This window comes from Loxodonta africana, chromosome 2 (assembly GCF_030014295.1).
Source record: "Loxodonta africana isolate mLoxAfr1 chromosome 2, mLoxAfr1.hap2, whole genome shotgun sequence".
NCBI classification, from domain to species: domain Eukaryota; kingdom Metazoa; phylum Chordata; class Mammalia; order Proboscidea; family Elephantidae; genus Loxodonta; species Loxodonta africana.
In genome coordinates, this window is record NC_087343.1 from 259,770 (window position 1) to 286,293 (window position 26,524).

Genomic DNA, 26,524 nt, shown 5'->3' on the forward strand with positions numbered 1-26,524 from the left:
GAGGCAGGAGGGCGGCGGGGAGGAGGGTCCCCCGGAGGCAGGAGGGCGGCGGGGAGGAGGGTCCCCCGGAGGCAGGAGGGCGGCGGGGAGGAGGGTCCCGGGGGCAGGAGGGCGGCGGGGAGGAGGGTCCCGGGGGCAGGAGGGCGGCGGGGAGGAGGGTCCCGGACGGGAGGGCGGCGGGGAGGAGGGTCCCGGACGGGAGGGCGGCGGGGAGGAGTCTCCCGGGGCAGGAGGGCGGCGGGGAGGAGGTGAGGAAGGTCCCCGGCAGAAGGACGGGGGTCGGAGAAGCTGACGAGGCTCAGCATCGCGGTTCACAGGCCCGCGTAGGGAATACGCTCCCACACGAGCAGTTTGCAGCGGGAGACACGCCCCGCGGCTGCCACGAGGCTCGGGCTGGGCTCGGATTGGCCGCGTGGGGTCCTGTGAGAGCCCGAGTCGCACGCACTTCCGGTAGCACCGGAAGTGGCCTGTCGCCCATGCCCCGCCCTGCAGAGGCGGAAGTGGCGCCACCGCTTCGTCTCTCACTCACCGGCTGGCTCCTCAGTCCCGCGGCTCGGCCCATGGCAGCCTATTCCTATCGCCCCGGCGCCGGTGCCGGCCCTGCTCCGGGGGCGGTGTTGCCGGACCAGAGCTTCCTGTGGAACGTCTTCCAGAGGTGAGGGCTGCGCCCCCGGCCTCCCCGGCGCCGCCTGGGTCCTCTTCCGCCCCTGGTCCCTCTCCACCTCTGGTTCTCATAGTCCGCCCCGGCGCCCCCGGCCCCTCCGCCCGACTCCCCCCCTCCGGCTCCCCCGGGCCTCCGCTCCTCTGCCCCCGGCCCCCCCGCCCGGCTCCCCCGGTCCCTCCGCCTCCCGGCTCCCCCCGGCCGCCGCTTCTCTGCCCCCGGTCCCTCCGCCCCGACTCCGCCCCGGCCCTTCCGTCCTGGCGCCCCCGGCCCCTCAGCCCCCCGGCTCCCCCCGGCCGCCGCTTCTCTGCCCCCGGTTCCTCCGCCCCGACTCCGCCCCGGCCCTTCCGCCCTGGCGCCCCCGGCCCCTCAGCCCCCCGGCTCCCCCCGGCCGCCGCTTCTCTGCCCCCGGTTCCTCCGCCCCGACTTCGCCCCGGCCCTTCCGTCCTGGCGCCCCCGGCTCCCCCCGGCCGCCGCTTCTCTGCCCCCGGTTCCTCCGCCCCGACTCCGCCCCGGCCCTTCCGTCCTGGCGCCCCCGGCCCCTCCGCCCGAGTCCCCCCCCCCCGGCTCCCCCCGGCCTCCGCTCCTCTGCCTCCGGTCCCTCCGCCCCGACTCCGCCCCGGCCCTTCCGTCCTGGCGCCCCCGGCCCCTCCGCCCGAGTCCCCCCCCGGCGCCCCCGCCCCTCCGCCCCGACTCCGCCCCGGGCTCTCCTCCCTGGTGCCCCCGGCCCCTCCGCTCGACTACCCCCCCCCCGGCGCCCCAGGCCCCTGCGCCCCCCTCCGTCCGGATTCCCCCGGTCCCTCCGCCCCGCCCCCCCCGACGCCCTCGGCCCCTCCCCCTTCTGATCGTGGTCTCCCGTCTCCGCCCCGACTGGGGGCCTCCCGGGGACCCTGGCTTCGGGGGAACGGGAGCCGGTAGACGCCTCCGTGCCCCGAGCTCCTGCAGCCACCGGTCTCCTTAAGTGAGTGAAGGGCCGAGACTTGCGGGACTGCCGTTGGGCAGGGCGTAACCAGAACGTTTGGGAGAACTTAGCTGTTTGCGGAAAAAGAGAGAAAGTGGGCGTTTTGAGTCCAACAAGTCGGGCGGGGAGGGGCGGAGGCTGGAGAGAGGAGCCGGGGACTCAGGACGCCCGCGGGTGAGACGCGTGAGATGCTGGAGGCAGCTGCCTGCACAGCCTGGGTTCCCAGGAACGGAGCTTTGAGAGTTCGCACTGCCCGGCTTTGTGTTTCCTGCCTTCTAACTACCGGCTTGGCCGGCCCCCTTTATTTCCTAGGGTAGATAAAGACAGGAGCGGTGTGATCTCCGACAACGAGCTGCAGCAGGCCCTGTCCAACGGTGAGTGCGACCACAGGACTTGGAAGCAGGCCCGGCCTCCCTGCTTAAATTTATCTTCTCAGCGTAAAGGCGCCATTAAGAGCGAGTTGTTACGGCTTGTGTGTGGTGGAGGTGTTCCTGGGTTATTTTTCTAGGTGGTTTCCTTATTGTCTTCCCAGGGCCTCAGACAGCTACTTGAGCAGCTGTATGACTGAGCACGGGAACAGGAAATGTGCCCGTGGAAGCTAGGGTGTGGGCTTTAAGGAAGGGATGAGAAGTTGAGCTTTGCACAGCAGAATCCTGCAGGAATCTAGAAGATCATTATCATTTAATTTTGGGGGCTACTGAATTGTCTGTCCACAGATGTAGTCAATTTGATTTCTGTGTGTTCCATCTACCAAGGTGCATGTGTATAGTCGCTGTTTATGTTGATGAAAGAAGATATTTGCAATGAAGAAGTCGTTGGTCTTGCAAAATTCTATCCTGCGATCTCCGGCGTTGTTTCTATCACCAAGGCCATATTTTCCAACTACTGATCCTACTTCTTTGTTTGCAACTTTCACATTTCAATCGTCAGTAATTATCAATGCACCTTGATTGCATGTTCGATCAATTTCAGACTGTAGTAGCTGATAAAAATCTATTTTTCATCTTTGGTCTTAGTGGTTGGTGCTTAAATTTGAATAATAGTCGTGTTAACCATTCTTCCTTGTAGGCATATGGATATTATCCTATCACTGAAAGTGTTGTATTTCAGGATAGATCTTGAAACGTTTTTGTTCACGATGAATGCAACACTATTCTTCTTCGAGTTGTCATTACCAGCATAGTAGACTATATGATTGTCCGATTTAAAATGGCCAATACCAGTCCATTTCAGCTCGCTAATGCCTAGAATGTTGACGGTTATGTGTTCCATTTCATTTTTGACGATTTCCAATTTTTTTAGATTCATACTTCGTGCATTTCACGTTCGATTATTAATGGATGTTTGCAGCTGTTTCTTCTTATCTTGAGTCGTGCCACATCCGCAAATGAAGGTCCTGGAAGCTTTATTCCATCCACGTCATTAAGGTCGACTTTACTTTGAGGGGCAGCAGCTCTTCCCCAATCATCTTTTGAGTGCCTTCCAACCTGGGGGCTCATCTTCCAGCACTATGTCAGACAGTGTTTCACTGCTATTCATAAGGTTTTCACTGGCTAATGCTTTTCAGAAGTAGATTGCCAGGTTCTTCTCCCTAGTCTGTCTTAGTCTGGAAGCTCAGCTGAAACCTGTCCTCCATGGGTGACCCTGCTGGTATTTGAATACCGGTGGCATAGCTTCCAGCATCAGAGCAACACACAAGCTCCCACAGTACGACAAACTGACAGACACGTGGGGGAACAGACCATCAATTGCTCATATGCAAGTTCAAGCTGAAACTGAAGAAAATCAGAGCAAGTCCACAAGAGCCAAAATACGACCTTGAGTATATCCCACCTGAATTTAGAGACCACCTGAAGAATAGATTTGACACAGTGAACACTAGTGACCGAAGACGAGACGAGTTGTGGAATGACATCGAGGACATCATCCATGAAGAAAGCAAGAGGTCACTGAAAAGACAGGAAGGAAAGAAAAGCCCAAGATGGACGTCAGAAGAGACTCTGAAACTTGCTCTCGAACGTCGAGCAGCTGAAGCAAAAGGAAGGATTGGTGAAGTAAAAGAACTGAACAGGGGATTTCAAGGGGCCTATCGAGAAGATAAAGTGAAGTATTATAATGACATGTGCAAAGAGCTGGAGATGGAAAACCAAAAGGGAAGAACACGCTTGGCGTTTCTTAAGCTGAAAGAACTGAAAAAAAAAACTCAAGTCTTGCGTTGCAGTAGTGAAGGATTCCATGGGGAAAACATTAAGTGACGCAGGAAGCATCAAAAGAAGATGGAAGGAATACACAGAGTCATTATACCAAAAAGAATTAGTCGATATTCAGGCATTTCAGGAGGTGGCATCTGATCAGGAACCGATGGTACTGAAGGAAGAAGTCCAAGCTGCTCTGAAGGCCTTGGCGAAAAACAGGGCTCCAGGAATTGATGGAATATCGGTTGAAATTTTTCAACAAACAGATGCAGCGCTGGAGGTGTTCACTTATCTGTGCCGAGAAATACGGAAGACAGCTTCCTGGCCAACTGACTGGAAGAGGTTCATATTTATGCCTATTCCCAAAGAAGGTGATCCAACCGAGTGTGGAAATTATAGAACAATATCGTTAACATCACACGTAAGCAAATTTTTGCTGAAGATTATTCAAAAATGACTGCAGCAGTATATCGACAGGGAACTGCCAGAAATTCAGGCTGGTTTCAGGAGAGGACGTGGAACCAGGGATATCATTGCTGATTTCAGATGGATCCTGGCTGAAAGCAGAGAATACCAGAAGGATGTTTACCTGTGTTTTATTGACCATGCAAAGGCATTCGACTATGTGTATCGTGACAAACTATGGGTAACATTGCAAAGAGTGGGAATTCCAGTACACTTAATTGTGCTCATGAGGAACCTTTACATGGATCAAGAGGCAGTTGTTCGTACAGAACAAGGGGATACTGATTGTTTTCAAGTCAGAAAGGTGTGCGTCAGGGCTGTATTGTTTCACCATACCTATTCAGTCTGTATGGTGAGCAGATCATACTAAAAGCCAGACTATATGAAGAAGAATAGGATATCAGGATTGGAGGAAGACTCATTAACAATCTGTGTTATGCAGATGACACAACCTTGTTTGCTGAAAGTGAAGAGGAATTGAAGCACTAAGGAAGATCAAAGATCACAGCCTTTGGTATGGATTACGCCTCAACATAAAACAAAAATTCTCACAACTGGACCAATGAGCAGCAGCATGATAAACTGAGAAAAGATTGAAATTGTCAAGGATTTTATTTTACTTGAATTCACAATCAACACCCATGGAAGCAGCAGTCAAGAAATCAAAAGACGCATTGCATTGGGCAAATCTGCTGCAAAGGACCTCTTCAAAGTGTTGAAGAGCAGAGGTGTCACCCTGAAGACTAAGGTGCGCCTGACCCAAGCCATGGTATTTTCAATCGCATCATATGCATATGAAAGCTGGACAATGAATAAGAAAGACCGAAGAAGAGTTGATGCCTTTGAATTGTGGTGTTGGTGAAGAATATTGAATATACCATGGACTGCCAGAAGAACGAACAAATCTGTCTTGGAAGAAGTGCGGCCGGGATGCTCCTTAGAGGCAAGGATGGCGAGACTGCGTCTTACATCCTTTGGACATGTTGTCAGGAGGGATCAGGTCTCTGGAGAAGGACATCATGCTTGTCAGAGTACAGGGTCAGCGAAAAAGTGGAAGACCCTCAACGAGGTGGATTGACACAGTGGCTGCAACCGTGACCTCAAGCATAACAACGATTGTAAGGATGGTGCAGGACCGGGTAGTCCTTCGTCCTCTTGTGCGTAGGGTCGCTATGAGTCAGAACCAACTCGACGGCACCTAACAATAACAACTGAATTGTAGGGGCTCCTTTGGGTGGATCATCCAGGTCCTGGAGGGCACTGATGGAGTCACCAGGTGACGCCATGGAGGCCGTAGGGTTTGGAGAAGGGCCACGTAGCATTTGTGTAGGGACGCAGTTGCTGTGGGAACTCTGGAGGTCCAGGGCCAAGTTGCTGGGGTAACGACTGGGGATGCCGGTGGCACAGAGGAGGGAGGGTTGCTGGAGTGGGGAACGCTCCGGGCTGAGGCAGAGGCTGCGCCGGCTGCAGCTGTTCCTGTAGTGTGGGGTGATGCTGGGTCAGCAGGGACTGGCCCCGCGTGCGCTGTTAGAAACTTCGACAATGCCAGATACCCAGCTTGGACTTTGCTCTTCTCTGACTCCTCAAACACAGCCCCTGTTCCTAATTCTTAAAGTTGTCGCTGTCTTTCCTGAGGCATGCGATTTAAGCAGAAAAAGGTTGGTTTTAAGATGTTAGGGAGTGCTGAACGGCTCACCTCTGTTAGTGGGAGGCAGTTTATGTTGTGGAAAGAGGCTCTGTAGGGGTGCTGCAGGTCAGGCTCCAGGAGGACCGGCCCTCACCGCCTCATCAGACCAGGCACACAGGTTTGGTTCCTTACTGCCTGATGGTTTATGTAAAGCTGAGTGTTTGCAGTGACAGACTAGTGCATTTACTTTATAGAACATAGATTATCTCCGACATTGTTCCGCAGTGTTTAACACACATGGGCCACAGGCACTGGTGTGTATTTCACATGCATTTATTTGATTGTTTTCAGGAAATTAAGACATTTCATGTCTACCCTGACGATCCTGCTCCCTTGACTCTCTTTTGATGGTTGTTAACACCTTTTTATTTTTGATTTGTGTTCCTAGTGCTTGAATTATACGTGGGAAGGTAAAAGACAGGGTTACTAGAAAGATGTCAGGAGAACCTAGAGTCAGTCCAGCAAGCTACAGTTTGGCAAATCCTGACTTAAAATTTTCTAAATTTTTCATTCCATGTAGTAAACATGGCCAGATGACTGTGAGGGACTGCGCGTGGTGCCCCTGCTCAGAGGTAGTGCTTCCCGAGGCGTTCATTTCGAGTTGCTTTCCAGTGAGTGATGAGAGATTTATGACCTTTGTGAACAGTCTCCTTTTTTCCGTTAGCTTGAGTTTTTGACGATTGTCCAGGCCTAGGCCTGGGTGAGACTTTGTCACCTACAGGGAGTAGCCATGTCCTTGGTTCCTCAGATGGTGGTCTCTCCAGCCTGAGGGCTCCTGAGGTGGACCCTGGGGTCAGTGGCCTGGATTCCAATTCTGGCTCTACCAGTCCTAATAGTGTGACCCCAGCAAGGACTCATCTTTTCTCTTGTGAAGTGTTTCAGCATGGCTGGTACGGCCTGTGCTCAACAACCATTAGCTGCTGTTATTACTGTTATGCTGTTGCCACCTCTGTTATTGGCTAATTCAGCTAGCACAGATCTTGGATGATTCCCTGTTACCTAACAACAGTGATGATGATGGTGGTGGTGGCCATCTCTGAGCATCTGCTACACGTGGGCCCTGTGCTAGGCTCTTATCCGAGGGGCAGCATTCTTCCTGGGAGAAGTATTGCCTGATCCCAGGGAGCTGGACCCTTCCTTATGACAGAGGATGCCGTCAGCAAGTATCTGTCAGGATGTTGTTTTGAAGCCAGCTGCTGCTTAACGTCTACCAGAAGCTGCTTGAAAGGGAAAGAGAAAACGAATTTTAAAGATTCACACAAAAAATTTTCAGTACACTGTTCCTAAGGTACCCTGATACCACTGCTTGGTTGTCGTAGATCAGATTGTGTCTCCCAGAAGTCCTTGTTGAGATCCTAATCCTGTAAATATGACCTGTCTGGAAATAGGAGTTTTCTGTTGTTACATCAACGGGGCCTTACCACTGTAGGGTGGGTGCTGTACCTAATCATTTCTGAGTTACAGAAGGAGCTGAGGAGACACGGAGACACAGACCCGCGAGGACAGATGCGTCCATGAGCCCAGGAGCTCTCAGGGTTGCTGGCACCTAGTAGAAGCTGAAATAGACAAAAACGGACCTGCCCCTAGACTCGCAGCCTAAACTGGGACTTCAGCCTCCAGAGCTGTGAGAAAATAAATTTTTGTTCTTTAAAGCCACCGCCTTGTGGTATTTCTGTGACGACAGGCAGCTCTGGGAAACTGAGACTCTGGTTTAACGCTCTTAGGGGTGGTCCTGAAGTCAGTGCTCGTGATCGCTCTGCGGTGTCCCTGGAGTGCCTGTCGGAGCACGAGAGCACCAGCCCAGGGTGCCACGGTCCGTTAACTCGGAGAGGCAGTTAACTGATATTCACATCAGCTGCTGGAAGATCTAAAGTCGGAGTCTGTGGCTCATGTGTAGTAAGGATCAGAGGTTTTTTTGTTTTTCTTTTTTTATAATTTTTATTGTGCTTTAGGGGAAGGTTTACAAATAAGTCAGTCTCTCACACAAAGACCCATATGCACCTTGCTACACACTCGCAATTACTCTCCCCTATCGAGACAGCCTGCTCTCTCCCTCCACTCTCTGTTTTCGTGTCCATTTCGCCAGCTTCTAACCCCCTCCACCCTCACATCTCCCCTCCAGACAGGAGATGCCAACATAGTCTCAAGTGTCCACCTGATCCAAGAAGCTCACTCCTCACCAGCATCCCTCTCCAACCCATTGTCCAGTCCAATCCACGTCTGAAGAGTTGGCTTCAGGAATGGTTCCTGTCCTGGGGCAACAGAAGATCTAGGGGCTGTGACCACTGAGGTCCTTCCAGTCTCAGTCAGAACCATTAAGTCTGGTCTTATGAGAATTTGGGGTCTGCATCCCACTGCTCTCCTGCTCCCTCAGGGGTTCTCTGTTGTGCTTCCAGTCAGGGCAGTCATCGGTTGTAGCTGGGCACCATCTAGTTCTTCTGGTCTCAGGATGATGTAGTCTCTGGTTCGTGTGGCCCAAGGGTCAGAGTTTTAAGAGGTACATTTTCTAAACTAGTCTTAGAATCCTTACTTTCTTACTCCTCTTATCCTTTTACTTTCCTCCTCCCACCCAATATAATGAAACTTTGCTGTGTTTGTCGTACATCGCATATAAATTTCTTTACGTTTCAAGAATAAGGCAGATTATTAATAAGTACAAGTTGCTAATCCTTTAAGAGCCTCACAGGTAGGTGATCGCAGCACTGACACTTAGCGTGCAAGTCCCTGTCGTCACTATCGCATTGCACCACCAGGGTGTGCCCCCAGGCATGTGTTTTCAGGGCTCCCACTGTTCCCGCCCGCCTGCAAGGGGGAACAAGCTGTTACAACCTCCGCCCCACTGGCCTCCTCGCTGTGTCTTAACAGTGGGCCATGTGTGCGCAGCACAGCGGCCCCTGGTCATAGCTGTAACGTGTGTCCACGTTCAGTGTTGGGTGGGCTCACGCAAACCCTCCTTACCCTTCTTCTTGGCTTTCTGTGGTGGATGTGATGGAATTTATTTTAACTTCTACTTGTTGTTCCAGCATTGGGCTTCTGTTCTGATACTAGAACTAGTCTATTAGGAAATTGGATCACCCTGGTGGTGTAGTGGTTAAGTGCTATGGCTGCTAACCAAAGGGTCAGCAGTTTGAATTTGCCAGGCACTCCTTGGAAACTCTATGGGGCAGTTCTGCTCTGTCCTATAGGGTCGCTATGAGTCGGAATCAACTCAACGGCACTGGGTTTGGTTTTGGTTTTTGGTATCAGTAAATTAAGTGATATATTACTGGTGGAAAACCGAAGTTAAAAAGTAGCAGGGTTGCCTACGTCAGTGAAGTCTGTTCCTATTAGGAACAGTGGAAGTCATCTTTGTCCCACACACTGGATCCTTTATGAGGCTGTTGCCATAGGAAACCTAAAAACAGCTGCTCCCAGCAAGGCCTGCGGCTGGCTGGTCAGTGTGAAGGACAGAGGAGAACTGTTCTCTGCTTTCTGTTTCAAAGCGTGTCACAAACTGTCTGCAGTTTAGTACTCTTTTTTTTTTTTTTTAACTTTAATGTTATTTCTTGGGATTATAGGAATTTTCACTCAAGCTTCCTTTTGTGCTTCCTGCTGTAGTTGATAAATGGATGCATTTTTTAGCTGTACATTTTTTAAAAAAAAACAATTTATACATCCTTTTGAAGGAGTTTTTTTTATTAAGATAGGGTTCTAGCTCTCCTGGGGTCCTATATTAAAAGAATTGAGAGAAATCAGGATAATTCCCTGTAGAATATTCACCTATTGCACCCCCCCCCCCCGCCACCGACCAACCGCACATCTCTTTTAGGGAGTAGTGGTGTTTGTAGCCCCTGGCAATGCAGCATAGGTCAGCATTTGACGTTTACTTGGAGCTTCGCCCTGCCCATGTGTGGGAAAGGGTCAGCTTTGCAGGCTGGGGTTGCTGAGACCTGCATGACCCAGGAAGGGCCTGTCTTCACCACGGGCCCCTGCCACCTCCGGGGAACTGAGCTCAGAAGGACATGACCGAAAGGGATGTAGTGCTTGCCAAGACCTTGAGCCATACTGTGCCTGAGGGTTTCTATAACAACACGATGACGAGCAATGCTTGCTTTCGCTATGGTGCCTGGGCTCCAGTGGATGACACCAGGAAGAGCCTGGTGTCCCTGGTCGGCAGCCCTCTGCACGTGCTGGTACACTTGTTGCTGGAGGAGTGAGCCACGGCCATGTGACTCCATGAGGACAAGGCTCTGGACACTCGCTCACGCCTGGTGTGCGTGGACTTGGCTCCACAGCCTTGTCCATTTGCCGACTGTGCTCTGTGTCCCTTTGCTGTAGCAAACTGTACTCGTGAGCGTAATAGCTCGGGAGCCTGCCAGTCCTGGTAAATCAGGGAGCCCGAGGGTGGTCTCAGGGACCCTGGCCCACTCTGTCATTTATGCTCCGCAGAAGCTAGCCCAGGCTGGGTTTGGAGAGAAGCAGAGGCAGGGTTGGGATTTGGTGGGCCTGGCTTTGCTGACAAGTCACTGCACGGCTTTGGGCAGCCCCGGCAGCCCTTTGAATGGAAATGCGATTAGGATTCTGAAGTTTGGGGCTCTTTTCTGTTGCCTCATCTCCACCAAATCCCACTCCTTCCCTGTACCCTGCTCTTATGCAGAAGTGGAACTGCGTCTCTGTGCGTCAGAGGCCTCAGAGTGGTGGTCCACAGGAGACATCCCTGCCCCCAGGACATGTTAAAACTTGAGGTAGGTTCCAGCACTTACAAATCCTGGGAAAACCTGATTTCCAGCTTCTCTCGATGATGCGGAAGACCTGATGGTGTGAACTCCGTTCCCTTCTCACGTGGTGACGGTTCTCCACTAAGGGCTGGCTGGGTGGAGGGGGGCCACGCCTGTATGCAGGCAGCATCACCTGGCTCCCCGCAGACCGCCCCCCCAGACTCTTGCACCCTGGCCTGCCCCACCCCCTCACACCACGCCATCCCTGCGCCACCTGAGCGCTGAAACAAGCTGGTTTCCTGCACAGTGTCGGGTGATTTCAAAATGCGGTTTCCCAGATACAACTAAGTAAGGATTTGTTGTTGTTGTGTCATGGTGACCCCGTGCACAACAGAGCAGAATGCTGCCTGGCCCTGCACCATCCCGTGATCGGTTTGGATCAGAATTTTGTGAGCCGTAGGGTTTTCATTGGCTAATTTTTGGAAGTAGAGTACCAGGCCTTTCTTCCTAGCCCATCTTTTGTCTGGAAGCTCTGCGGAAACCTGTGTAGCATCAGAACAACACGAAAGCCTCCACGGACAGACTGCGCTGCATGTGAGGTGCATCGGCTGGATTCGAACTCGGTCTCCCACATGGAAAGTGAGAACTCTACCACTTAACACCACTGTCTCAGTTGTTTTAGAAACATTCTGTGATGATTGTAGGAAATGGAAAATACAGATGCTCGTACAGAAGACAGTCGTTACCCTTTTGATGGTAGTTCTGTCGTTCCTTTAACCATGTGGCTGGTGTTGGGCTTTGCATGTTTCTCCAGGCTGGAATGTTACCATTTTATGGAGAGAGATTCTGAAATTTGTATCCATTTAGAACCTTTTGTCTGGCGGTTTCAGTGAGAGCTGCTTTAGGAATAAGCGTGAATGTTTTATATTCCAATTTGTGATTAATTCCTTACATAAGAGAGGAATTGATAGCAAAGTTGAAGGTAATACTTGTAAGTTATGTTTCCAGGTTGAAAAAGGAAAATATGGAATTTTTTAAAAAATAGATTGTGATTCCAAGAGTAATAAATGGTCTCTGTAAAAATTTCCAGAAAGGAATAAAAAAGAAAAATCCTTATTCCTACTACCAAAAATTAGGCTCTGTTCATTGTTTGGTATGTATTTTTTCCTGGTACATCTGTCTGTCTCTCTGACACACACACCGTATGTATTTGTCTTAAACACACACACACATACACACACCATATGTATTTATCTGTTTGTCTCACACACACGTCATATGTGTTTGTCTGTTACACACACGCACCATATGTATGTCTGTCTCTCTCTCACACACACACCATATGTATTTATCTGTGTCTCACACACACCATGTATATTTGTTTCTCTCACATACCCTCCATGTGTATTTATCTGTCTCTAACACACACACCATATGTATTTATCTGTCTCTTTCACACACATATCATCTGTATTTATGTCTCACACACACCATGTGTATTTTTCTGTCTCTTTCTCACACATACACTGTATTTATCTGTCTCACACATAAACACTATATGTATTTGTTTCTCACACACACACCATATATATTTATCTGTGTCTCACACACACCATGTATATTTATGTTTCTCACATACACCCCGTATGTATTTTTCTGTCTCTCACACACACACCATATGTATTTATCTGTCTCTCACACACACACCATACGTATTTACCTGTCTCTCTGTCACACACACATTATCTGTATTTATGTCTCACACACACACCATGTGTATTTCTCTGTCTCTTTCTCACACACACACACCGTATGTATTTATCTGTCTCTCACACACACCGTGTATGTTTATCTGTCTCTCACACACACATGTATTTATCTGCCTCTCTCTCACAGACACCATGTGTATTTATCTTTTTCTCTCACACCATATGTATTTATCCTGCTTTTCCATTTAATATACTGTGATAATTTTTTTATTTATTAAATTATTTGATTATATATTATGCAGATGTCCGTATCTGCTGTAATTTAGTTTACTCTGTTTTGCTGTTACACTTAGATGGTTTATTTTTATTAGCATATGCATTGCAGTGACTAATTCTGTAATAAGGAGCCCTGGTGGTGCAGTGATTAAGTGCACAGCTGCTAGTGGAAAGGCTGGCGGTTTGAACCAACCAGCAGCTCTCTGGGAGAAAATAACCTGGCGATCTGCTCCCGTAAAGATTACAGCCGAGGAAACCCTATCAGGTAGTTCTGTTCTGTCATTAGAGTTGCTATGAGTCGGAATCAACTCGATGGCATGTAGCAAACAGTCTGTAATGTCACAGGAGAATTTTTTAGAAGTGGAAATTTATCAGATGAAGGGGTAAACATGTCATTAATACTGTTGGTAAATATTACAGATTGATTTACCACTTTTCCAGCCATGGGCTGATTGAAGCGGTCATTAAAGATAGCTAGCAAAATGTCAAAAATGAAAGGGAACGTGTAAAAATTGATATCCTAGGAATTAGCGAGCTAAAATGGACTGGTATTGGCCATTTTGAATTGGACAATCATATAGTCTACTGTACCAGGAATGATAGCTAGAAGAGAAATGGTGTAGCATTCATCGTCAAAAGAACATTTCAGGATCTATCCTGAAGTATAACGCTGTCAGTAATAGGATAGTATCCATACGCTTACAAGGAAGACCAGTTAATACGACTGTTATTCAAATTTATACACCAAACACTAAGGCTAAAGGTGAAGAAATGGAAGGTTTTCATCAGGTTCTGCAGTTCAGTCTGCAATTGATCAAACACGCGGTTAGGATGCATTGATAATTACTGATGATTGGAATACGAAAGTTGGAAACAGAAAAAGGATCAGTGCTTGGAAAATATGGCCTTGGCAACAGAAACAACGCTGGAGAATCATACAATGGAATTTTGCAAGACCAACGACTTCTTTATTGCAAGTACCTTATTTCACCAACATAAATGCTGGCTATACGCTAGGAACTCGCCAGATGAAATACATAGGAATAAAATCGACTACATTTGTGGAAAGAGATGATGGAAAAGCTCAATATCATCGGTCAGAACAAGGCCAGGGGCCGACTGTGGAACAGACCATCAATTGCGCCTATGCAAGTTCAAGTTGAAACTGAAGAAAATCAGAGCAAGTAAAGGAAAGCCAAAGTATGACCTCGAGTATATCCCACCTGAATTTAGGGAGCATCTCAAGAGTAGATTTGACGTGTTGAACTCTAATGACCGAACACCAGAGGGGTGTGGAATGACTTAAGGAATGTCATACATGAAGAAAGCAAGATGCCTTTGAAAAGACAGGAAAGAAAGAAAAGAGCCAGATGGATGTCAGAGGAGATTCTGAAACTTGTTTTTAGACGATGAGCGGCTAAAGCAAAAGGAAGAAATGATGAAATAAAAGAACTGAACAGAAGAATTCAAAGGGCGGCTCGAAAAGACAAACTATTACGATGATATGTGTAAAGAGCTGGAGGTAAAAAGCCAAAAGGGAAGAACATGCTCGACATTTCTCAAGCTGAAAGAACTGAAGAAAAAATTCAAGGCTTGAATTGCAATGCTGAAGGATTCTATGGGGAAAATATTAAACGACGCAGGAAGCATTAAAAGAAGTTGGGAAGAATACTCAGAGTCATTATACCAGAAAGAATTGTTCAACGTTCAACCATTTCAGGAGGTAGCATATGATCAGGAGCCGATAGTACTGAAGGAAGAAGCCCAAGCTGCACTGAAGGCATTGGTGAAAAACAGGGTTTCAGGAATTGACGGAATATCAGTTGAGGCGTTTCAACAAACGGATGCAGCGCTGAAAGTGCTCACTTGCCTATGCCAGGAAATTTGGAAGGCAGCTACCTAGCCAACCGACTGTGAGAGACCGTATTTATGCCTGTTCCCAAGAAAGGTGATCCACCTGAATGTAGAAATTATCAAACAACATCATTAATGTCACATGCAAGCAAAATTTTGCTGAAGATCATTCAAAAGTGGCTGCAGCAGTATATCAACAGGGAACTGCCAGAAATTCAGGCCGGATTCAGAAGAGAACGTGGAACCACGGGTATCATTGCTGATGTCAGATGGATCCTGGCTAAATGCAGAGAATACCAGAAGGATGTTTACTTGTGTTTTGTTGACTATGCAAAGGCATTCGACTGTGTGGATCGTAACAAATTATGGATAACATTGCGAAGAATGGGAATTCCAGAACACTTAATTGTGCTTATGAGGAACCTGTACGTAGATCAAGAGGCGGTTGTTTAGACAGAACAAGGGGTTACTGATTGGTTTAAAGCCAGGGAAGATGTGCATCAGGGTTGTATTCTTTCACCATACCTATTCAATCTGTATGCTGAGCAAATAATATGAGAAGGTGGACTATATGAAGAAAAACAGGGCATCAGGATTGGAGGAAGACTCATTAACAATCTGCGTTTTGCAGATGACACAACCCTGCCTGCTGAAAGTGAAGAGGACTTGAAGCACTTACTAAAGAAGGTCAAAGACCACAGCCTTCAGTGTGGATTGTACCTAAACATAAAGAAAGCAAAAATTCTCACAACTGGACCAATGAGCAACATCATGATAAACAGAGAAAAGACTGACGTTGTCAAGAATTTCGTTTTACTTGGATCCACAATCAACACCCATGAAAGCAGCAGTCAGGAAATCAAAAGACGCATTGCATTGGGCAAATCTGCTGCAAAGGACCTCTTTAAAGTGTTGACGAGCAAAGCTGTCGCCTTGAAGACTAAGGTGCACCTGACCCAAGCCATGGTATTTTTAGTCACATCATATGCATGTGAAAGCTGGACAACGAATAAGGAAGACTGAAGAAGAATTGGCGCTTTCGAATTGTGGTGTTGGCGAAGCATATAGAATATACCATGGACTGCCAAAAGAATGAACAAATCTGTCTTAGAAGAAGTACAGCCAGAATGCTCCTTAGAGGCAAGGATGGCGAGACTGCGTCTTACATACTTTGGACATGTTGTCAGGAGGGATCAGTCCCTGGAGAAGGACATCATGTTTGGCAGAGTACAGGGTCATCGGAAAAGAGGAAGACCCTCAACGAGGTGGATTGACACAGTGGCTGCAACAATGAGCTCAAGCATAACAACAATTATAAGGATGGCTCAGGACCGGGCAGTGTTTCATTTTGTGCATAGGGTCGCTGTGAGTCGGAACCGACTCAATGGCACTTAACAATGACGACAACAACAGTGAAACGTGGAATTTTGGTATACCTGGAGGTTCACCACAGACCTGTAAATTCCTTTTTTTTTTTTTTTTTTGGATTGAACAGTACACGTGTTGTTTTATAACATTGGTTAACAACACCACGACATGTCAGCACTCTCCCTTCTTGACCTTAGGTTCCCTATTACCAGCTGTCCTGTCCCTTCCTGCCCTCTAGTTCTTGCTCCTGGGCTGGTGTGCCCCGTGAGTCTCATTTTGTTTTATGGATCTGTGTAATCTTTGTGTGTAGGGTGAACCTCAGGAGTGACTTCATTACTGAACTAAAAGGGTGTCCGGAGGCCATACTCTCAGGGTTTCTCCAGTCTCTGTCAGGCCAGTAAGTCTGGTCTTTTTTTTTGTGAGTTAGAATTTTGTTCTACATTTTTCTCCAGCTCTGTCCAGGACCCTCTATTGTGACCCCTGTCAGAGGAGTGAGTGGTAGTAGCCAGGCACCATCTAGTTGTACTGGATTCAGTCTGGTGGAAGCCTTGGTAGTTGTGGTCCATTAGTCCTTTAGACTAATCTTCCCTTGTGTCTTTAGTTTTCTTCATTCTCCCTTGCTCTTGAAGGGGTGAGACCAGTGGAGTATCTTAGGTGGCCAAATTGCATTCTTTAAATGCCAGTAGGTGTGTCCTGAGGGTCCCTAGGTGGCGTAAAGATTGACAGTTCAAACCCACCCGGTGTTGTGGAAGAGGAGGCCTGGCAATCTGCTTCCATTAAGATTACAGCCAAGAGAACCCTGTGAATTAGTTCTAATTCTAGTTTGTAGCACTTGGGGTCGCCATGAGTTTGAATTGATTCAACAGGAACTAACAACAGTAAAAACGTGTGTCCTAAACAGACAGGAATTCTTACCCATTTTTACTTCTCACATAGTATATCTCTCTAGTAAAGAGGTGCAGAGATCCCCAGATATGATACAATTCAGGCACAATTTTCCCCAAAAAATGCAGGTAGTTTGGATTTCAGCCACACATGCATTCATGGGTGTGAAGTCTTCGCCCGAACGTGCTTGCTCAAGTCTCCATTACCCAAATGTAAGTTTCTGCACGATGGGACATAATTTTAAGAGAGAAAACTCTGTCCTAGGCCACCACGTTACCACAGAGCTGAAGACTAGGTGGATTTTTTTTCCCCTTTAAAAGGAAGGTAGATAAAAACCCCTGAAATCACGTGTGTACCTCAGGTTAAGAAGGAAAACGCTGAACATTCTGATGGTGATTAGTGCTGTCTCTGAATTCAGATTCTCCTTCTGGCCAGCATGAATCATTTAGGTAGTTGCTTCTGGCCATCGCACTGTCCCCAAAATATAGTGGGAAATATGTCTACCAAGTATACGTGCAGGCCAACGTGTATTTGTTTTCTTTGTTTCTTTGTGATGAAATTGAGGCAAGACTCATGGTTGTGCTGACCTTGTTTTCTGAGTCCGGACACAGCCTGAGTGATGCTGGCATTTCCTCCATGTGTTGTTACTGGGGACAGTAGACTGGCTGCTGGAAATGGAGTAGCCCAGACAGCTGGGGCTAAAGGCCACTGGGGTTGTGGAGCTTTGCTTCCTCTGTCTTCAGTGTTGCTATTGTTAGGTGCCGTTGAGTCAGTTCCAACTGAGCGACCCTGTGTACCACAGAGCGAAACACTGCCCGGTCCTGCACCATGCCCACAATCTTTGTTATGCCTGAGCCCATCCTTGCAGCCACTCTTTCAGTCCATCTCATCGAGGGTCTTCCTCTTTTTCGCTGACCCTCTACTTTACCAAGTATGATGTGCTTCTTCAGGGACTGATCTCTCCTGACATGCCCAAAGTATGTGAGAAGTAGTCTCGCCACCCTTGTGTCTGAGGAGCATTCTGGTTGTACTTCTTCCAAGACAGATTTGTTCATTCTTTTGGCAGTCCATGGTGCATTCAGTATTCTTCACCAACACCACAATTCAAAGGCATCAATTCTTCTTCAGTCTTCCTTATTCATTGTCCAGCTTTCACATGCATATGATATGACTTAAAATACCATGGCTTGGGTCAGGTGCACCTTAGTCTTCAAGGCGACAGCTTTGCTCTTCCACACTTTGAAGAGGTCCTTTGCACCAGATTTGCCCAGTGCAAGAGGTCTTTTGATTTCTTGACTGCTGCTTCCATGGGTGTTGATTGTGGATCCAAGTAAAATGAAATCCTTGACAACGTCAGTCTTTTCTCCGTTTATCATGATGTTGCTTATTGGTCCAGTTGTGAGGATTTTTGTTTTCTTTATGTTGAGGTGCAATCCATACTGAAGACTGTGGTCTTTGATCTTCATCAGTAAGTGCTTCAAGTCCTATTCACTTTGAGCAAGCCAGGTTATGTCATCTGCATAACACAGGTTGCTAACAAGTCTTCCACCAATCCTGATGCCCTGTTCTTCTTCATATAGTCCAGCTTCTTGTATTATTTGCTCAGCATACAGATTGAATAGGTATGGTGAAAGGATACAACCCTGATGCACACTTTTCCTGACTTTAAACCACGTAGTGTCCCCTTGTTCTATCTGAACAACTCTCTCTTGATCTGTGTACAGGTTCCTCATGAGCACAATTAAGTGTTCTAGAATTCCCATTCTTCACAGTGTCATCCATAATTTGTTATGATCCACATAGTTGAATGCCCTTGCATCATCAATAAAACACAGGTAAATATCTCTCTGGTATTCACTGCTTTCAGCCAAGATCCATCTGACATCAGCAGTGATAGCTTTGGTTCCACGTCCTCTTCTGAATCGGGCCTGAATTTGTGGCAGTTCCCTGTTGTTACAGTGCTGCAGCTGCTTTTGATGATCTTCAACAAAATTTTACTCACACTCGGTATTAATATTCTTCGATAATTTCTGCATTCATTTGGATCACCCTTCTTGGAAATGGGCATAAATATACATCTCTTCCAGTTGGTTGACCAGGTAGCTGTCTTCCAAATTTCTTCTCATAGACGGATGAGCACTTCCAGTGCTGCATCTGTTTGTTAAAACGTCTCAATTGACATTCTGTCAGTTCCTGGAGCTTCATTTTTTGCCAGTGCCTTCAGTGCAGTTTGGACTTTTTCCTTCTGTACCATCAGTTCCTGATCATACGCTACCTCTTGAAATGGCTGAACATCTACGAGTACTTTTTGGTATAATGACTCTGTGTATTCCTTCCATCTTCTTTTTATGCTTCCTGTGTCGTTTAATATTTTCCCCCATAGAATCCTTCACTATTGCAACTCAAAGCTTGAATTTTTTCTTAAGTTATTTCAGCTTGAGAAATGCTGAGCATGTTCTTCCTCTTTGGTTTTCTATCTCCAGCTCTTTGCACATGTCATTGTAATGTTTTATCTTCTCGAGCTACTCTTTGAAATCTCTGTTCAGTTCTTTTAATTCATCATTTCCTCCTTTTGCTTTTAGCTGCCCGACGTTCGACAGCAGGTTTCAGAATCTCTTCTGACATCCATTTTGGTCTTTTTCTTCCTTCCTGTCTTTTTAATGACCTCTTGCTTTCTTCATGTATAATGTCTTTGATGTCATTCCACAATTCATCTGGTCTTCAGTCATTAGCTTTCAACATGTCAAATCTGTTCTTGAGATGGTCTCCAAGTTGAGGTGGGATATACTCAAGGTCGTACTTTGCCTTTTGTGGACTTGTTCTCATTTTCATCGGTTTCAACTTGAACTTGCATATGAGCAATTGATGTTCTGTTCTGCAGTCGGCCCCTAACCCTCTGCCTGATGATATTGAGCTTTTCCTTTGTCTCTTTCTACGGATGTACTCGATTTGACTCCTGTGTATTCCATCTGGTGCGGTCCATGTGTATACTCACCGTTTATGTTGAGAAAAAAAATACTTGGGATAAAGAAGTTGTTGGTCTTGCAGAATTCTGTCACGCGATTCCCTGGCACTGTTTCTGTCACCAAGGCCATATTTTCCAACTACTGATCCTTCTTTGTTTCCAGCTTTCACATTCCAATCACCAGTAATTATCAGTGCATCTTGATTGCATGTTCGATCAATTTCAGACTGCAGAAGTTGGTAAAAACTTCAGTTTCTTCATCTTTGGCCTTAGTGGTTGGTGTGTAAATTTGAATAATAGTCGTATTGACTGGTCTTCCTTTTAGGCATATGGATATTGTCCTGTCACTGACAGCATTGTATTTCCAATAAGGTCTATTAAATGTTCATACAGAAAACTGTTTTGTAAACTGTTTAGACTTTCAGACTGACCCTCAGGTGTGTAACCTTTATTATGACCAAGATATTAACTCTCTGCAAATTGTAGTGTTTCTGCTTATTATAGGTCCTATAGGCTTTTTTTTTTTTTAATTTTTATTATGCTTTAAGTGAAAGTTTACAAATCAAGTCAGTCTCTCACAAAAAAACTTACATACATCTTGCTCCATACTCCCAATTGTTCTCCCCCTAATGAGACAGGCTGCTCCCTCCCTCCGCTCTTTTTTCGTGTCCATTTCACCAGCTTCTAGCCCCCTCTAACCTCTCATCTCCCCTCCAGGCAGGAGATGCAGTATAGTCTCAAGTGTAGTATAGTCTACCTGATGGAAGAAGCTCACTCCTCTCCAGCATCCCTCTCCAACCCATTGTCCAGTCCAATCCCTGTCTGAAGAGTTGGCTTTGGGAATGGTTCCCGTCCTGGGCCAACTTAGAAGGTCTGGCGGCCATGACCACTGGGGTCCTCCTACTCTTAGTCAGACCATTAAGTCTTCTTTTTACGAAAATTTGGGATCTGCATCCCATTGCTCTCCTGCTCCCTCAGGGCTTCTCTGTTGTGTTCCTTGTCAGAGCAGTCATCGGTTCTAGCTGGGAACCATCTAGTTCTTCTGGTCTCAGGCTGATGTAGTCTCTGGTTTATGTGGCCCTTTCTGTCTCCTGGGCTCGTAATTACCTTGTGTTATTGGTGTTCATCATTTTCCTTTGATCCAGGTGGGTGGAGGTCAATTGATGCATCTTAGATGGCTGTTTGGTAGCATTTAAGACCCCAGACGCCACTCTTCAAAGTGGGATGCAGAATGTTTTCTTAGTAGATTTTATTATGCCAGTTGACTTAGATGTCCCCTGAAACCATGGTCCCCAGACCCCTGGCCTCACTATGCTGGCCTTCGAAGCATTCAGTTTATTCAGGAAGTTTCTTTGCTTTTGATTTAGTCCAGTTGTGCTGACCTCTCCTATATTGTGTGCTGTCTTTGCCTTCACCTGTAGTAGTTATTCTCTACTATCTAATTAGCAATTTTTTTTAATTAGCAAATGCCCCTCTCCCACCCTCCCTCCTCGTAACCACAAAAGAATGTTTTCTTCTCCGTTTAAACTGTTTCTCAAGTTCTTATAATAGTGGTCTTATACAATATCTGTCCTTTGGCAACTGACTAATTTCACTCAATGTAACGTCTTCCAGGTTCCTCCATGTTACAAAATGTTTCAGATTCATCACTGTTCTTCATCAATGCGTAGTATTCCATTGTGTGAATATGCCATAATTTATTTATCCATTCATCTGTTGATGGGCACCTTGGTTGCTTCCATCTTTTTGCTGTCGTAAACAGTGCTGCAGTAAACATGGGTGTGCATATATCTGTTCGTGTAAAGGCTCTTATTCCTCTCGGATATATTCCAGGGATTGGGATTGCTAGATCGTATGGTAGTTCTATTTCTAGCTTTTTAAGGAAGCACCAGATAGATTTCCAAAGTGGTTGTACCATTTTACATTCCCACCAGTAGTGTATAAGTGTTCCAGTCTTTTCACAGCCTCTCCAGAGTTTATTGTTGTGTGTTTTTTGGATTAATGCCAGCCTTGTTGGAGTGAGATGAAATTTCATTGTAGTTTTGATTTCCACTTCTCTAATGGGTAATGATGGTGAACATTTCCTCATGTATCTGTTAGCTACTTGAGTGTCTTTTTTAGTGAAGTGTCTATTCATATCTTTTGCCCATTTTTTAATTGGGTTATTTGTCTTTTTGTAGTTGAGTTTTTGTAGTATCATGTAGATTTTAGAGATCAGGCACTGATCAGAAATGTCATAGCTAAATACTTTTTCCCAGTCTGTAGGTAATCTTTTTACTCTTTTGGTGAAGTCTTTGGATGAGCATAGGTGTTTGATTTTTAGGAGCTCCCAGTTACCAAGTTTTTCTTCTGCGTTGTTAGTAATGTTTTGTATACTGTTTATGCTATGTATTAGGGCTCTAACGTTGTCCATATTTTTTCTTCCATGATCTTTATCGCTTTAGGTTTTATATTTAGGTCTTAGATCCATTTTGAGCTCATTTTTGTGCATGGAGTGAGGTATGGGTCTTGTTTCATATTTTTGCAGATGGATATCTAGTTATGCCAGCACCATTTGTTAAAAAGACTGTCTTTTCCCCGTTTAACAGTTTTGGGGCCTTTGTCAAATATCAACTGCTCATATGTGCATGGATTTATGTCTGTATTCCCACTTCCGTTCCGTTGGTCTGTGTGTCTCTTGTGCCAGTACCAGGCTGTTTTGACTACTGTGGCGGTCTAATAGGTTCTAAAATCAGGTAGAGTAAGGCCTCCGACTTTGTTCTTCTTTTTCAGTAATGCTTTACTTATCCGGGGCCTCTTTCCCTTTCATGTGAAGTTGGTGATTTGTTTCTTCATCTCATTAAAAAATGTCGCTGGAATTTGGATCAGAATTGTGTTAAATGTATAATCACTTTTGGTAGAATAGACATTTTTATAATGTTAAGTCTTCCTATCCATGAGCAAGGTATGTTTTCCAGTTATGTAGGTCTCTCTCGGTTTCTTGCAGAGGAATTTTGTAGTTTTCTTTGTATAAGTCTTTTACATCTCTGGTAAGATTTATTCTTAAGTATTTTATCTTCTTGGGGCCTACTGTAAATGGTATTGATTTGGTGATTTCCTCTTCAGTGTTCTTTTTGTTGGTGTAGAGGAATCCAGCTGATTTTTGTATGTTTATCTTGTATCCTGAAACTCTGCTGAACTCTTCTATTAGTTCCAGTAGTTTGCTGGAGAATTCTTTAAGATTTTCTGTGTGTAAGATCCTGTCATGTGCAAATAGAGATACTTCTTTCTTAGTAGTCTGGATGCCCTTTATCTCTTTATCTAGCCGAATAGCTGTGGCTAGAACCTCCAGCACAGTGTTGAATAAGAGTGGTGATAAAGGGCATCCTTGTCTGATTACTGATCTCAAGGGGAATGCTTTTAGACTCTCTACATTTAAGATGATGTTGGCTTTTGGCTTTTTGTATTAAAAAAAAAAAAAAAAGAAACCTACTGGCTTTGTATAAGTATCCTTTATTATGTTGAGGAATTTTCCTTCCTTTCCTATTTTGCTGAGATTTTTTAGCAGGAATGGGTGTTGAAGTTTATCAAATGCCTTTTCTGCATCAACTGATAAAATCATGTGATTCTTGTGTCTTTTGTTTTATTTATGTGGTAGGTTACATTAATTGTTTTTCTAATGTTGAACCATCCCTGCAAACCTGGTATGAACCCCACTTGGTCATGGCGAATTATTTTATTGATATGTTGTTGAATTCTGTTGGCTAGAATTTTGTTGGCTAGAATTTTGTTGAGGATTTTTGCATCTAAGTTCATGAGGTACATAGGTCTGTAATTTTTTTTGTGGTGTCTTTACCAGCTTTTGACATCAGGGATATACTGGCTTCATCGAATGAGTTTGGTAGTATTCCGTCCTTTTCTGTGCTCTGAAATACCTTCAGTAGTAGTGGTATTTACTGTGAAAGTTTGGTAGAACTCTGCAGTGAAACTTACAGGGCCAGGGCTTTTTTTGTTGGGAGTTGTTTAATTACCTTTTCAGTCTCTTCTTTTGTTATGGTTTTATTTAGTTGTTCTACCTCTGCTTGTGTTAGTTTAGGTAGGTAGTGTGTTTCTAGAAATTCATCCGTTTCTTCTAGGTTTTCAAATTTGTCTGAGTATAGTTTTTCATAGTAATCTGATATAATTCCTTTAATTTCAGTTGGGTCTGTTGTAGTATCACCCATCTCATTTCTTATAGGGGTTATTTGCTTCCTCTCCTGCTTTTCTTTTGTCAGTCTGGCCAGTGGTATTATCAGTTGTGTTAATTTTTTCAGAGAACCAGCTTTTGGTCTTGTTAACTCTTTCAGTTGATTTTCTGTTCTCTATTTCGTTTAGTTCTGCTATCATTTTTATTATTGGCTTTATTCTGGTGTCTGAGGGTTTCTTTTGTTGCTCTCTTTCTATTTGTTCAAGTTGTAGGGTTAATTCTTTGATTTTGGCCACTTTCTTTTGTATGTGTGCATTTATTGATAAAAATTGACCTCTGAGCACTGCTTTCGCTGTGTCCCAAAGGTTCTGATAGGAAGTGTTTTCATTGTCATTGGATTCCATGAATTTCTTTATTCTATCCTTGATGTTTTCTATATAACCCCGTCTTTTTTGACCAGGGTATTGTTCAGTTTCCAACTTTTTGATTCCTTTTCTCTACTTTTTCTGTTACTGATTTCCACGTTTATGGCCTTATGGTCAGAGAAGATGCTTTGTAATATTTCAATGTTTTGGATTCTGCTAAGGCTGTAGAGTTGCTGTGAGTCATAATTGACTCGACAGCACTGAGTTTGGTTTTTTTGGTTGAAGGCTTGCTGTATGACCTAATGTGTGTTCTATTCTAGAGAATGTTCCATGTGCACTAGAAAAGAAAGTATACTTGGCTGGTGTTGGGTAGAGTGTTCTGCATATGTCTGTGAGGTCAAGTTCGTTGATTGTGGCATTTACATCTTCCGTGTCTTTATTGAGCTTCTTTCTGTATTCTCTATCCTTCACTGAAAGTGGTGTGTTGAAGTCTCCTACTATAATTGTGGCACTGTCTCACTTTTCAGTGCTGTTAGAGTTTGTTTTATGTATCTTGCGCCGTCATTGGGTGCATAAATATTTAATATGGTTATATCCTCCTGGTATGTTGCCCCTTTAATCATTACATAGTGCCCTTCCTTATCCTTTGTGGTGGGTTTAACTTTAAAGTCTATTTTTCCAGAAATTAATATTGCCACTCCTGCTCTTTTTTGATTGTTGTTTGCTTGATGTATTTTTTTTTCCATCCTTTGAGTTTTAGTCTGTGTCTCTAAGTCTAAGGTGTGTCTCTTGTAGGCAGCATATAGACGGATCGTGTTTTTTTAATCCATTCTGCCACTCTGTCTCTTTATTGGTGCACTCAGTCCATTTACATTCAGCATAATTCTGGATAGGTATGAATTTAGTGCTGTCATTTTGATTTCTTTTTTTGTGTGTTGTTGACTGTTTTTCCCACTTAATTTTTTGTGCTGAGTAGTTTATTTTTGTCTTTTCCTCTTACTCGTCGTAGTTCGTTTTGTTTCTGCTGAGTCTCTATTTTTTTTCTTGTATTTATTTTAATGAGCAGTTAGTCTCCTTTTTGGTTACCTTAATATTTACCCCTAGTTTTCTAAGTTTGAACCTAACTTTTTTTTCTTTATATACCCTTTCTCTTCTTAGGAGGAATTTCTAAAGTATTGTTTTATAGTGTGTTTTTCTGTATATATGCCTAGGCATAATTATTGAAGGAAGACATGATGAAGTCATCAGATGCTTGCACGTAAATGTAGAAATCATATGATGTGGCAACTACCAAGGTGTACTTTTCCAGGTGTGTTGTGTTGGTGACTCATACATGAGCAATAGTATCATGGATTGAATTATGTCCCCCCAAAAATGTGTGTATCAACTTGGTTAGGGCCTGATTCCCAGTATTGTGTGGTTGTCCTCCATTTTGTGATTTTAATTTTATGTTAAAGAGAATTAGGGTAGGATTGTAACACTGCCCTTCGTCAGGTCACAGCCCTGATGCAGTGTAAAGGAAGTGTCCCTGGGGTGTGGCCTGCACCACCTTTTATCTCTCAGGAGATAGAAGGAAGCAGAGAGTTAGGAACCTCGTCCCACCAAGAAAACAGCACCAGGAACAGAGCCCATTCTGTGAACATGGGGTCCCTGCACCTGAGAAGCTCGTTGACCAGGAGAAGATTGAGGACAAGGACCTTCTTCCAGAGCTGACAGAGAGAAAGCCTTCCCCTGGAGTGGACACTCTGAATTTGGGTTGTAACCTACTAGACTGTGAGAAGATAAAATTCTCTTGGTTAAAGCCATCCTCTTGTGGTATTTGTTATAGCAGCACTAGATGACTAAGAGAAACAGTGTTCTTGGTGATAGGATTTTGAGATGGTGAGTAACAAACTTAAGTACAGTCCTCTCAAATTTCCTGGTAGCAGCATTCCTGGAAAATTCAGAGTATATTAAAATAAAGCCGTTTCTTGGTTATATACAAAAACAAAAGTGAGCTTCCTGGTTCAGGTAATTATAAACAGAGGGACTTCTACACGTTGTAGGACTGGGCCCAGGCCCCTGAATGTTCATGGCTCCTCCCAGTGGTTGTTGTGATGACCAAAACACCTCCAAAAATGTCTAGACCGCCCCCAGGGAGCTGTACTACCTTGTTGAGAACCACTGTTTGAGGGTCATCCCTTTCATTGTGCTTGTAGTATTATAGGTTATGAATTTTTCTGTTTCCTCTAACAATGCTTTTCTGTAAGTTTAATTCCTGTTGTTTGTTTT

At 45.3% G+C, this 26,524-nt stretch overlaps 1 protein-coding gene and 1 long non-coding RNA gene across 4 annotated transcripts in view; both read left to right on the forward strand.

The window, feature by feature from the left end:
• Positions 1-487: 487 nt before the first annotated feature.
• The window catches only part of PDCD6 (programmed cell death 6), a 42,797-nt gene continuing 16,760 nt past the window's right edge, over positions 488-26,524 (forward strand). The window contains exons 1-2 of one of the 3 annotated variants that reach the window (XM_064270259.1): positions 488-655; positions 1,935-1,996. In XM_064270259.1, coding sequence (XP_064126329.1) covers positions 561-655; positions 1,935-1,996 — 157 coding nt within the window. In that variant the 5' untranslated portion in view covers positions 488-560. The remainder of the gene's footprint in view (positions 656-1,934; positions 1,997-26,524) is intronic. The other 2 variants (XM_064270258.1, XM_064270257.1) reach the window with 2 other exon arrangements.
• Positions 2,956-26,521, forward strand: LOC135228005 (uncharacterized). Its single transcript, XR_010318238.1, has 3 exons — positions 2,956-6,580; positions 7,434-25,562; positions 25,817-26,521. It is a non-coding gene; the product is annotated as an uncharacterized LOC135228005 (long non-coding RNA).